Below are 14,323 nucleotides of genomic sequence, written 5' to 3'. Positions count from 1 at the left end.
TATCGTACATAAAATGGGTTACTCTGCTATAAACTGCACTAAACGACACTGTCGCTCCATTTTTTCCGGTGACATTCCAGTACTATTTCACGTAGTTAGCACTATTTAGCGTCAATGTTTGTGGGCAGTGGCACTGCAACAGTTAGCATTAAATCGCCTCAGATAAGTTGGCGTCCGAGGCACTTTACCTATGGTTATTATTACTGACGTTTGAAACACTGTAAATGCGTCTGCCAAATGAATAAATGTAACATAACATTTAAAATATTCCTACATAGGCTATATAAAATAAAATGTCACAACCCTGTCTCTTTTTGTGAGACAAAAGATCGCCCGTTAGATATAAACAAGACGAATTATATCTCATGTTCAACCACTAGACTAGAGACATCAGAGCCAGCGGCACACGTCAGACGCACTAGCCGAGGTGAGGCTGTTCCAGGCGGGTGTCACAATAACCACGGGGACCAGAATACTAATCAACAGACTTTATTTATACACAGAGCAAATCCAGGGCAGAAGAATAAACGTAGAAAACTCAGTAGATACTTGTAGACACATTAAACTTAAACTCAAGCACGAATTCCTCAATGCTCTCAAAGACAGTCCTTATGATATCACTCAGATGAGCATGGGATGTTCTCACTGACAGTCCTCGGGATATCACTCACAGATGCACAGGGAATTCTCATACAGACAGTCCTTGAATTAACACTCACGTCAGTCACTGGAGATGAGCAGTCGATCCAGTATTCACGTTCATAGAAGACTCTTGAATAAACAATCACGTAAGACATAGGAATCACCTCGACGGATGCACGGGGAATTCTCATACAGACAGTCCTTGAATTAACACTCATGTCAGTCACTGGAGATGAGCTGTCGATCCAGTATTCACGTTCATAGAAGACTTTTGAATAAACAATCATGTAAGACATAGGAATCACCTCGAGCATTGAGACGTAGAAACACTCCGAGGCACACTAGCACTCGGATAGCCAACACGGGAATATCCCCGTTTGTAGTGACGATCTCTCACGTAGACACTGGAGTCACCCTGAGTGAGGGAACACAGAGCCTCTCGCCGATAAACTCTGGAGCCAGTGTTTCAGAACACAGAAGTAGCATGTGGAAACAGAAACATGAAGTAACGTATAATACCCGGCGGTGAGACAATGGGAGTGAGAAGGTTATAAAGGATCAGCATAGCGAGATCATGAGGTGAAAGGGAACAGCTGCGGTGATGAGGGAAGTGAGTGCAGGTGCGGGGATCCAGGGGGAATGCTGGGAAATGTAGTGCGGGACAGGACCAGGAAAATCCAAGATAGCGGGGTACATGAGCGCTGAGCGCCCGCTGATCCCTGGATCTCACAACTCCGAAAACGTCAGATCAAATTTTTAAATAGGCGCTATCTTTATAAATAAACCACAGATTTGAGCTTTAAACAACTACATTGTCGACTGAAAAACTATTAAAACTGCATTTCGTGACACAATAACAGTAGTATTTTTAAATTTCGCGGCTTTTCTCCTCTGAATGTTACTATTACTATTTATATCATGACCAAATACAACCAGAAACAAATGTTAAGTCTTGCTTGTGAAAGATAATTATTCGAGACTTGTTTTCAACTGTGTGGCGATTTGTACAGCCCCAAGCAGCACACGAAACAGGCATTTTTCATATGGGTTGGCCAGAAGGTGGGCGGGGTTAGGATTTCCCAATATTTTCCAAGATGGCGCCGCCCATACCCCCCATAAACTGCTTCAAAACCGTTCTTCAGAAAGTCTATGGGTGATGTCACAGACGCTTTGTCCATATTTTTTACAGTCTATGGTTCCAATCCAAGGTCCCAAAAGCCAGCTGTGTGCCCTGTGGTATTAAATTCAGTGTCTTTTTGACAAGCTACATCTTTCATAGTTGGACCCACCGTCTATAGGAATACCAGACTTACATTTCACTGCAGTGCTCGTTGTATAAACTATAACTGGTATGTGACAAAAAACTTTGAATTTGAACCTTCTGTGACTGGTTAGACATGTATACATTATCATTAAATATCAAACGATCTGTAACAATGCAATACTATCAGATTTTTTTTATTTTATTACATTTTTACTCGCATAAGTGTGTTGCACCATTCCTGTCGGATCCAATACAGAAGGCACAGCATCGTTTTTTAATCTTAAAGGATTAGTTCACTTTCAAATAAAAATATCCTGATAATTTACTCACCCCCATGTCATCCAAGATGTCCATGTATTTCTTTCTTCAGTCGAAAAGAAATGAAGGTTTTTAAGGAAAAAAAATTCCAGGATTTTTCTCGATATAATTGACTTTAATGACAACCAACGGTTTGAAGGTCCAAATGTCAGTCTCAATCATAGGTCTCAATGCAGCTTCAAAGGCTCTACACGATCCCAGTCGAGAAATAAGGGTCTTATCTAGCGAAACGATCGTTTATTTTCTAAAAAAAATAATAATAATTTTTTTTATAAACTTTAACCACAAATGCCCGTCTTGTACCATCTCTGAGATGTGCCACGCATTACGTCATCACGTTAGAAAGGTCACGCAAGACGTAGTCGGAAGTACCGATCCAGTGTTTACAAGTATGATGCATGTATGTTGAATGACACATATGTTTGCGTTTGTATCAGTTTATTGTTCAAAATGGTCCTTACATGTGCATATCATTATTGGTACGTGTATTAGTCTTTGCCTGTTCGCTTTGTAAACACGTCTTGCGTGACCTTTCCAACGTGATGACGTAATAAGTGGCGCATCTCAGAGATGGTACAAGATGAGCATTTGTGGTTAAAAAGTAAGGTTTTTTTTTTAAAATGAACGATCGTTTCAGTGGAACCAAATGTAAAAAAATTCTCATTTTGACAACTTCAGGCAATACTTTTTCTCATGAGTTCGTAAATGAGATGTTTGGGTGTAACTCTTCTCACAGTGTGAACACTTGTACGGTTTCTCTCCAGTGTGAACTCTCTGGTGTCTTTTTAAGGCACTGGATGTAGAGAAGGTCTTCCCACAGTCAAGGCATATATAAGGTCTCACACCAGTATGAATACTCTGGTGCACTTGTAAATTTTCCAGTAGTGAAAAACCCTTTCCACAAAACGAACAAAAGTGAGGCTTCACAGCAGAATGAACTTTAAGGTGTTTTCTTAAGCTTGATTTAAAAACAAATGTTTTATCACACTGATCACAGCTGAATGATCTCAATCCAGAGTGAGAGTGCAGATGATTGTTGAGAGCGTTTTTGAATCTGAAACTCTTTCCACACTGAGAGCATGTGAACGGTTTTTCTCCAGTGTGAATTCTCATGTGCACATTTAGGCCTCCTTTCTCAACAAAACTCTTTCCACACTGAGTGCATGTATAAGGCCTTTCTCCAGTGTGAAATCTCAAGTGTCTCTTAAGGTCTGATTTATGTTTAAACATCTTTCCACACACAGAGCAGGTGAAAGTCTGTGAAATGACTGTGTTTCCATCTTTATTGGTGAAATGATGAGGATGAGGTTTTTTGAACCGATGACGTTTGTCTTCATTCACTTCCATCAGGTCTAAAAATCAACACACGAGAAACAAAAAGAAATCTAGTTTACTACTGAGTCTAGGGCTGTCACGATAACCGCAATAGTGTAGTACCGCAATACTAACAAGCCAACAGCAGAGGAATGCAAGTAACAGCAGCAACCGCGATATTCACATGTTTTCTTTTTTCATAAGACTATAACCTTCTTGTTTTGAACTTTGTAATTCAATGATGTTAATAATGATAACATGACTGTGTTTATCATGGTGATTTGTACAAAGGCTTTGTGGTGATTTGTACAAAGGCTTTGTGCAGATTTGCACATAACAAGACTAAACAGACAGTGAATGAGAGAGATCGACTGAGCACGATTACATGCGTGAGTTCAAATCATATATATTTGTGAAAAGGTTGCCATGTCCAAGGAAAGCAAAATATTTGTTGTACCAATCTTTTAATATTTTATGGGTATTTCCCATGCGACAGCGCTGGTCAATGCATTGAATCAATGCCATTGGTCTTTAATAAGTGAAGCACTAGCTTCAGCGTTACCCATTGCAGGACAGCTGAGCCTTGAAAAGTAGAGGTCAAAATTAAAATAATTAACACCTTGTTTCACCGGGCTCGACATTAAGCCTCTTTCATGTGCTTGTCCTTCAGTTAATTTATTCTGAAGCAATATTCTCATCAGTGTTCAATCAGCTTTGATATATTTAAACCGGTTATATTTAAACTAATTATTACATTACATGAGTCACGTTACATAGGCCTATTTTCAGTTTAAAATGGCGAAATTAGACAAAAGTTGATTAGTTTGCCTGATTATTTTTGTCATTCGTTTAACATTTATGACCTAAAAAACTGTCAAATGAAATATGTAATGTTTAGTTTAGCTACTTACATCTTTTCTCACACTTGACCGTAAAATGAAGCGTCAGTCGCGCTGCTAAAATTCGCGCTCAGCAGCTTCTGTGAACATTAAGCCCGCCTACTTTGATTTGATTGGTCATCTCAAATATTCTGACATTGACGAGCAGTGACAGACCAATGAGACTCAGATGAACACACACACACACACACACTGACTGTGCTTGCGCGCCGCTGTGGATTGAAGATGAAGAACGCGCTGAATCTGATTATAATAAGACTGAAGCGAACAGGAATTTGTGTAGCTTACACTTAATCACACATTTTTAGGGGGGCGAGGCAGAAGTTTAGGGGGGAATTTGATTACACTATTTCAGATAGCCCGTCGGGCAGACCGGTTATGCATTAAGGTAGCCCGACTGGAAAACACAATAGCCCCGGGACGTCAGGCTAGCGATTTTGCGAGCCCTGTGTGGTCTTTGTTTGGAACTATTTTCGCGGCTGAAACAGAGCAAAAACAGTCAATATTGTGTCTTAAATGTTAGTGACTTAATTTTAACTGTATATTGACCTGTTTTATGAAATCAATGTAACATTTTCAGTCGTGATGGTATTACGGAAAACAGCACTCGTCGTGTGAGGTTGCTAAACTGTATCATATGTTAAATATATTAAAACTCCACATTTTGAATTGTTATAGGCAGTATGTTGTTAACCGAGTTTGTGTGTGCTGCGCTCATTTGTGTAGATTTCTCCTTGAGTATGGGGTTAGATTTCGTTCACAATTCTGCGCGCGCAAGATCACATTTTGAGCGCGCAAAAGGGCATTTCGCACACGCGTGAACTGAGTTTTGCAGAGAAATGTTTGTCTCGCAGATAAGAAAATATTTTGAGCGAACGAAAAATAATTTTGCATTTAAAATAAGTATTTGGATGTGCGCAGACATTCTCTTTCGCATGCGCAAAGTTTCACTTTCTTGCTCCTCTCATACCAGCCCTGAGCGCTCTCTAAACGCAGACGGCTCGCTTGCTCAACACAACAACCCAGCGTTACAATATGCCAAAATTGTATGCCAAACAATATGCCAAACTGCTAAATTATGATTGGCTGGCTTGACAACCAATCACAAGACTCCCTGCATCACCGACAGCAGAAGAGGAAAAATACATGGAGGTAGTTGTTTTTTTAGTGGCTTGAACACTTTAATTTAAGTTTAAATGTCTACTACTCGACGGCCACACGTAACTAGCTTATTTTTAATCAAAATCTAATCGGACTGTTACTGTACATCTGGCATATGGTATGTCCCAGTGTTTCCTACACCTCAAGTGGTAGTTCTAACTTCTTTCTGAACTCCAAGTTATGCAATTAACATTAGTGGAATATAATTGTGACCGAGCTGGGGTCTCAAATGTTACACGTTTTCAGAAATGAAGATGGACAGACTTTTCCCCTTTTAATGAGATAAGCGTGAAAAAAATATAGACTGCATTTTCTTATATACTATTTAGGATGGATAGTGTGCACATTAGGATGCAGGCTTGTTCCCCTCACTGCAAAAATAAAATAAAGAAAGACATGTGGGTAACAATGCAAACATAACTGTAAGCTAAGTGAAAATCTTGGGTGTGTGACCCACAAGACTTCTACTCGCACAATTAGATTTTTATTTGTTTTGCAGTGAAGGAGAATAAGCCTGCATCCCAATGTGCATAATATAAATAGTAGTTAAGATTACTAATCCAGTCTATATTTTTACAGCTCGGTCACATTCATATTCAACTAATGTTAATTACATAACTTGGAGTTCAGAAAGAAGTTAGAACTACCACTTGAGGAAACACTGGGACGTGCCATATACTAGATGTACAGTAATAGTACGATTAGATTTTGATTAAAAATAAGCTTTGATTAAAAATGTATTTGATTAAAAATAAATGTCAAACATTTAAACTTAAATTAAAGTGTTCAAGCCACTAAAAAAAACATCTCTTCCACCATGTATTTTTCCTCTTCTGCTGTCGGTGATGCAGGGAGTCTTGTGATTGGTTGTCAAGCCAGCCAATCATAATTTAGCAGCCTCATCTCTGATTGGCTGGAATTTTGGCATATTGCAACGCTGGGTTGTTGTGTTGAGCAAGCGAGCCGTCTGCGTTTAGAGAGCGCTCAGGGCTGGTATGAGAGGAGCAAGAAAGTGAAACTTTGCACATGCGAAAGAGAATGTCTGCGCACATCCAAATACTTATTTTAAATGCAAAATTAATTTGAGTTCGCTCGAAATATTTTCTTATCTGCGAGACGAACATTTCTCTGCAAAACTCAGTTCACGCACGTGCGAAATGCCCTTTTGCGCGCTCAAAATGTGATCTTGCGCGTGCAGAATTGTGAACGAAATCTAACCCCATACTCGAGAGGCTGCGCGAGCGTCAACAGCGCAACCTTGTTACCGTCAGTGATACACTTATTATCCACTATCGATCGCAACTTACAATAAATATAATACAATCAGAATCATTCTCTCGTTTTAGTGATTCCCTAGTTTTTAGTTTTTGATATTGACGTTTAATCAGGCTACTTGTCCGGTCGGGCAAGTAAAAATATCTTTTACTTGTCCCTTCAAAAAATCCACTTGTCCCGGACAAGCGGACAAGCGTTAATGTCGAGCCCTGTTTCATTACATCTATCTTTAAAAGGTGCTTTGTGTAATATATAGGAGGATCTGTTAACAGAAATGCAATATCATATACATAACTACCTTTTCAGTGGTGTATAAAGACCTTACTTAATGAACCATTATGTTATATTACCTTAGAATAAGCCTCTACATACACCGCATTTTGTCACTATGTTGTTCTTCGTGAAAAGAAGCTAGCCAAAGTCAGCGAATAAAACACTGACACAAAGATAAACCAGTAACAATAATATTCACAATAACATATCATTTTACTGAATAATTAAGTAACCCTAATTTGAAGGGTTCACTTCATCTTTGTAAAGAAACCATTGCTTAACTGGCTACTTTCTGCTGACTCAGACAAGGACATCTTTTCCGGTCGGCCACCGTAACTTATGCTGGTTGCAACTCGCAACCTCACCACTAGTTGCCACTAAAAATTACACAGTGCACCTTTAATGAATCAACGTTTTTTTTAACGTGTTCATGGAATGACCGGTTTAAAAACTCACTCAGACAGTGCCTTGCCGCCACCTAGTGGCTTAAAGGGGCTGTGTGTAGGATTTTACTTTAAAAAAATCTTTAAGATAGAGTTTTCATTTGTACATTTATGAGCCAACCATAAGGTAATAGACAGAATGACACCTTAACTGCCCACCACGGTTGCCTCTATCAGCCTGTAGGCTCAATTGTGTGTGGAGGAGTCGGGTCCGAATTGGTGCGAAAATTCACTAAATGTGACGTCATGCGCGTTCTTGGTTTCTATTGCTTACATCCGTACGGTAGCCATAACTGCTAGCGATTGCCGCTGCGGCCAAAATAGAGAGCGTCGGGCAAAGACAAGAGTCAACATCGGAGCTTGTGAAAGAAGTTCACCTGTGTGTGTGTGTGTGTGCGCGAGCGAGAGTGCGAGCGAGTGAGTGCGAGTGTGTGTGAGTGAGTGTGCGAGCGAGAGTGTGAGTGTGTGTGTAATGAGTGTGTGTTTGTTGTGAGTGACAGAAGTGTTCACCTGTGTTCCTGCCTCTCGTCTGTCACTCATTAGCGACGGCTCGCTCTCGATCTGTGTGTGTGTTTGTTTAGTTTAACACATGCTGGTGAATCTCGATGAGCCGTTTGTGGTTGCTGCGGCAACTCTCTGGTTGCTGTGGTCGTGCTCGTACGAGCGTGCGCACCGAGAACGAGCATGAGACGCTGCAGTTTCTCTAACGGCCACTGGTGTCAGTAACGGTTAGAAATTTCAGAATGCTCCTTTAATGTAACTGCACACTGAGTGACAGCCTGTCTATGCGCAGACGAAGACGATGATACTGGGGAAATATTAGCAGAAAGTCTCTTGTCCAGTCAGATTCAAGGAACGGAGCTAACTGTTAAAAATAGCTAACAAGCATATAGTCAGGTTTATGTTCTGTTGTGTGGACCCTTATTTTGACATTCTCTTCTGTTTATTTCACTTCCTGTTTCAACGCTGTTTAGTTTTTGGTTACTTCACCGCGACAGCACTAACTGAGTCTACTAGGATCTAGTTTTAGATGTTATTGTTAAATGTCAGTTTTCATCTTAATGTTCCTCATCAGTCATTAAAGAGAATGAAGGAAAACACCAACCTATTTGTTCCTCTGTATCTTCATCTTTTATTCTGCAGGGTTCTTCCTTAATCTCCATCTTTACAATAGTATGTCCGTAGTTTCTCCTGGAGTAATTCCTCCTGCTTGCTTCTTCTTCTCCTGTGGGAAGATGGGAATATTCCCCAGCATTTAAACTCTCATGAACGGCTGTGGGAGCTTCACTGACTGAAGGAGTGAATTGTGGTCGTTGTTGCTCATTTAGCAGATGATCATCACACTTACAATCACTCGAGATTATCCAGCTTTAAGTGTTTTGATCAAACAACCATTTAGAAACAATTCAAATCTTCTAGATGATTGTTGTTGCTCTTACATTAGATATAATTTACATTAAAAACTCTATTTACCATGTTTCATTATATAAAATGAAAACAAATCATAATCTTCACAAATTGTTATGTGGAAAAACAGTCAGTAACGAGTTTACGCTTCACGAGACGAGCGTAGTGAACAACATTGAAAGCAGTTAGCTTAGCCCCATTCATTCTATATGGGCCAAACAGAGAGGAAGTTCGAAGCGACCAAACACATCCACGTTTTCTCTATTTAATGTATGGCAGAATAGCACTTGGTTGGGAGCACTTCGACTCGGCGCAGTAATATCTTCACTCGTGAAAAGTCCTCTCCCCCCTCTCATTTCCGCCAGACCCTTTTGCGCCGACGTCACAGTTACGTCACAGCGCTAGCTGGGGGCAAAACAAACGGACAACTGGAGGCGGGTAATACAAACCACCACAGATTCGGCTACATAATAAGAAGCTTAAATTATTATTATTATTAAATGTCATCTTGTTGTGTTGTTGGGTGCAAGAATCAATGAAAAATGAATATGCTGTATCTGGAATTTTTATTTCTAGAAAATATTCACATCATTAAAATTGCACCGTAATGTCACTCTTTACATTGTCGTCTTCTCGGCGCTGGCTCGGCAGAACTGCGGATCGTACCACACAAGTCTTGTACATGACCATTCATCACATAGTTATAGGCATCTAAAGATTTATATGCCATCCGTTTCTCTTTACGCTCGGTTTCTCTATCGGATAGGTGTAGAAGTCAGGCCACTTAACCGTAGCGTTAAAGACCCACTCCGATGAAAATAATGTTTTTCTAGGTGTTAACATGTTCTTGTGGCATTTTTCTTATGTTAGAGGACATATCTTGAGAAAAATAAGCTCAAAGTTGTATTTCTGAGTATTTCTACATTCAAATGGCTGTGAATCAGTAGCAGACGCTAAAATGCCGTTCAAAATAGACTGGAGTTGTGACGTAGTAACTCCACTGGGCGGGGCCACAAGCTTGTTAAAATTAATCGAAAGTGCCCCTCTCAAACAAATATCAATGATAATATTGTTTTCAATAAAACAAAATGCATTTGATTATAATTAACATGACAATGTGACAAAATTCACGTTTACTTGTATGTTTCTGTCGGTTTGAGCTGTCGTTGCCATGACTCGTTGCTATGGGTTGCGTCACTTGCGTGTCTTGCATCGGACTCGACTGAAGGGGTCAGTCTCCGTTTTCGAGGCCGAGGGTCAGTAATGTGGACGGCAGGAGCGCATAATCGTTGCAAAAGTTATGCATTTTAAAACGAAAACGCACTGTACGGCTGGATAGCGCCAATATTGCTCTCAATTTTTGTTGCACCGGTAATGACAGGTTGGGGGTGTAAGCTAGCGGGAGAGACAGAGCTCTCAGCAACGGGGAGGGGGAGGGTCATCTCCGTGCCAACGGCTCCGCCCACAACGCAGAGGCGAATTGCTAATGAGCTACTGCCGCTCTGCTGAAGCAAAGTCCCAGAAAACGGCACAGGTTTTGTGAGTTTGGCTAAAAATGGCATAATCATAATTTAAAGACCACTGGGAATGTTTACAAATAGCTCAAAATATGATCGGAGTGGGACTTTAACGTTAATCCTGTCAGATCGTCCATCCATTGAGTGAGCGTGTACGGGTCAGCCAATCTGGTTCCGTCCGTTAAAATTAACTTTTGCAAATAACAATCGCGGTCCTGGATACTGAGTGACCTTGCACATTAAGATAAAATCGGATTTTCTCCAGTCATTGTTAAAAAAAAACAAGCTAACAAAACTTGCAAACTAACGTTAGGGAAGCGGCCAGAGGGATCGTTCTCCCTCCACCTAAGCTCCGCCCACAAAGAAACGTCACCATATGTTTACCAACTGAGAGGATTTTTCACGAGTGAAGATATTACTGCGCCGAGTCGAAGTGCTCCCTAAGTGCTATTCCGCCATAGTTATCCATTTTACCCGCTTAGAAAAAGCACCACATTTTATTTAGTGTCACCATACTTGGTCATGTAACTACTCGTGTAACTGTATTTAAATAGAGAAAACGTGGATGTGTTTAGTCGCTTCTAACTTCATCTCTGTTTGGCCCATTAATGGGGCTAAGCTAACTGCTCTCAAAGTTCTCCGCCCGAGAGAGCGATTCAGTGCACGCACTGAGACGAGAGAGGTATGTATCAACTCGTCTTAGATAAGAGAATAACATAGTTTAATATGAAAAATGGGTGGAGTGTTCCTTTAAATTAATTTCTGAGTAATTCGTTTAGTCGTTTGGATTTAGATTTCTCCTAATAAATGATAAATGAATGTACTCACAGTCTGAAAACAGCAGATTTAGAGCAGAATGAACGGCTGTGTTCCACTTCTCATGTTTATGTTCCCTTCCCTCGCTCACTTCTCTTCTTCTCCTAGACTCGGATGTGTGTCATTGCTTCGGTTGCTCGAGCGCCTCTACTGGCGGAAACCATATTAAACTCTTTAACCCATATATAAAACAAACACGATAATCTATTGTTATCTTGGTTTATATATATAATCTCCCAAACATGTTTGATTTGGAATAATTAAGTATTGATTTTGAAATAACATCTTATTGGGGACACAGCTGTTCACTTTCACCATAATAGATCGTTTTGAGATTAAAACTTCAAATATCTGTTTGTAATTATATTTACCCTCTGGACTGTTACTGATGTTGTTTATTTTAATATAAATCTTGACTTCATTTTCAAGTTAGATGGTGTAAGTATTATTAATAAAAATGTGAGAGATATAAAGAGATTTGGAGATTTAAAAGTAACAAATAATTTTTTTTAAACATTTTCTTTCTTTCTTTTTTTCTTTCTTTCTTGATATTGAGCCCAAAGTGTAAATTCAGTAATCATTCTAAACGACTATTTGAGCAAAACATTTACACCTGAATGATCTCGAGTGATTGTAAGTGTGATGATCATCTGCTAAATGAGCAACAACGACCACAATTCACTCCTTCAGTCAGTGAAGCTCCCACAGCCGTTCATGAGAGTTTAAATGCTGGGGAATATTCCCATCTTCCCACAGGAGAAGAAGAAGCAAGCAGGAGGAATTACTCCAGGAGAAACTACGGACATACTATTGTAAAGATGGAGATTGAGGAAGAACCCTGCAGAATAAAAGATGAAGATACAGAGGAACAAATAGGTTGGTGTTTTCCTTCATTCTCTTTAATCACTGATGAGGAACATTTAGATGAAAACTGAAAAATAACATCTAAAACTAGATACTAGTAGAAAATTGAGATTTTGAAAAATGTTCATTTTTGTTTCACTATCCTTTTATTAAATTATGGGAATTTAATTTGTTTATTTTAGACCTGATGGAAGTGAATGAAGACAAACAGCATCAGTTTCAAAAACCTAATTATTTCACAAATGGTGATGGAAATGCAGTCGTTTCAAAGACTGAAGAGAATTTCACACAGAAACAAGCTGGAAAATCTGGAGTCGAAGGATCTTTAACCTGTTCTGAGTGTGGGAAATGTTTCGTATCTAAATCAAACCTGAACACACACAAGATGATTCACACTGGAGAAAGGTCTTATACATGCACTCAGTGTGGAAAGAGTTTTAATCGCAAAGGACACCTAAATGATCACATGAGAATTCACACTGGAGAAAAACCGTTCACATGCACTCAGTGTGGAATGAGTTTCGGTCGCAAAAGCTCTCTCAATGATCATCTGCGCCTTCACTCTGGAGTGAGATCATTCAGCTGTGATCAGTGTGATAAAACATATGTTTTGGAATCAGGCTTAAGAAAACACCTTAATGTTCATTGTGCTGTGAATTCTCACGTTTGTTCATTTTGTGGAAAGAGTTTTTCACAACATGGATCTTTAAAAGCGCATGAGCGTATTCATACTGGTGTGAGACCTTATATGTGCTCTGACTGTGGAAAGACCTTCATGAGATCCACCCACTTAAAATCCCACCAGAAGATTCACACTGGAGAGAAACCATACAAGTGTTCACACTGTGGAAAGAGTTTCTCTCAGTCAGGAAACCTGAAAGATCATCAGAGAGTTCATACTGGAGAGAAGCCGCACCAGTGCTCTTTATGTGGGAAGAGTTTCAGTCATTTATCTACTCTACAGCGACATAAGAAAAAGTTTTGCCCAAAGGTGTTTAAGTGAGCAAACTTCACTTCCATAACTTGTAAATAAGCAAAAGATGGAATTACATTTAATACAGCAATTTATTGTAAAATTAGTATTGAAGTTTGATTGTTTGATAAGGGGAACCGGTTTAAATGGTTGTGAATTGCATTGTAAGTGTTGCATGTGTTGTTCTTCCGACACCCGTATTGATCCTCTGTTGTGTTGCACATGCGCAGTAAACACTGAGTGTTACTGTATACAAGATGAACTGAACAGTAAAGCAACAATGTGAAAATACTCGTGTCAGTGTCATCGCTCAAGCAGTGCATGGTCATCTCATACAGATGTAACAAGAATAATAGTTCAGAAAACTAGAGTGTCGCCATAAAACACTATGATTTATGAAGGAATGTGTTTAGTTTCTTTCTGGTTTAATTATTTTCACTGTACATATGAGGCATTTGTGGGGGCACAGACTCAGAGAGGGGTGGCCCATTAAAATACATGTAAACAGTGAACCAAATAGCCCTACATTGGAGGTAATAATACTGTATATTATTGATAACAAAACATATTATTCTCTGTGAAAAGTAATTCAAAATAAGTAATTTGAAATGTGATATGAAATAACTCAACAGTAGTAGAACATGGCCTGTGGTAAATGCAATGCAAGCAAGCATTTTTTTCCATCATACATGTATGTAGTTGTAAACAAGATACAGCAACTTCATTGACAACAGTAGAAGGTGGCCGGATCTGCCGGATCCAGGCCGTGTCCAGATCTGATGCAGGACCTGCGCCTAGACACAATGACAACGCAGTCCTGAAGTGTCAACCATTCCCTTCCCTGTTTACTGAAGTCAGCCGTACCCGGGCCGTATCCAGATCAGATGGTGGACCTGCGCCTGGACCCATCCACAACGCATCCCTGAAGTGCCAGCCTCATCTGCCCTGTGAAGGCCTCATCGACACGACAGCCATCGGCACTGATCCTCAACAAACTCCATACCGGCGTGATGACTCCGACTTCCAAACAGATGGAACTGGACAAATATTCTTATCCAATCTGAGTTCTGACTTGTAATGCTGCCTGAATCATAATCATAAACTGTTCGCTCATTGGCCCGAGGAGAACTGGCCCCCGACTGAGCCTGGGTTCACCC

General features: G+C 39.9%; 1 protein-coding gene across 1 annotated transcript in view; it reads left to right on the top strand.

Annotated features, from left to right (window-relative positions):
* LOC130073140 (zinc finger protein ZFP2-like) overlaps positions 1-13,196 on the top strand; it is a 54,165-nt gene extending 40,969 nt beyond the window's left edge. The window contains exons 4-5 of the mRNA XM_056238569.1: positions 12,376-12,800; positions 12,879-13,196. Coding sequence (XP_056094544.1) covers positions 12,376-12,800; positions 12,879-13,196 — 743 coding nt within the window. The remainder of the gene's footprint in view (positions 1-12,375; positions 12,801-12,878) is intronic.
* Positions 13,197-14,323: the final 1,127 nt, after the last annotated feature.

Source organism: Rhinichthys klamathensis, unplaced genomic scaffold (genome assembly GCF_029890125.1).
Source record: "Rhinichthys klamathensis goyatoka isolate OS25496 unplaced genomic scaffold, OSU_Roscu_1.1 h1tg000523l_1, whole genome shotgun sequence".
NCBI classification, from domain to species: Eukaryota; Metazoa; Chordata; class Actinopteri; order Cypriniformes; family Leuciscidae; genus Rhinichthys; species Rhinichthys klamathensis.
The sequence above is the reverse complement of the archived record's forward strand: the minus strand, read 5'-3'. Positions and strand labels throughout refer to the sequence as shown.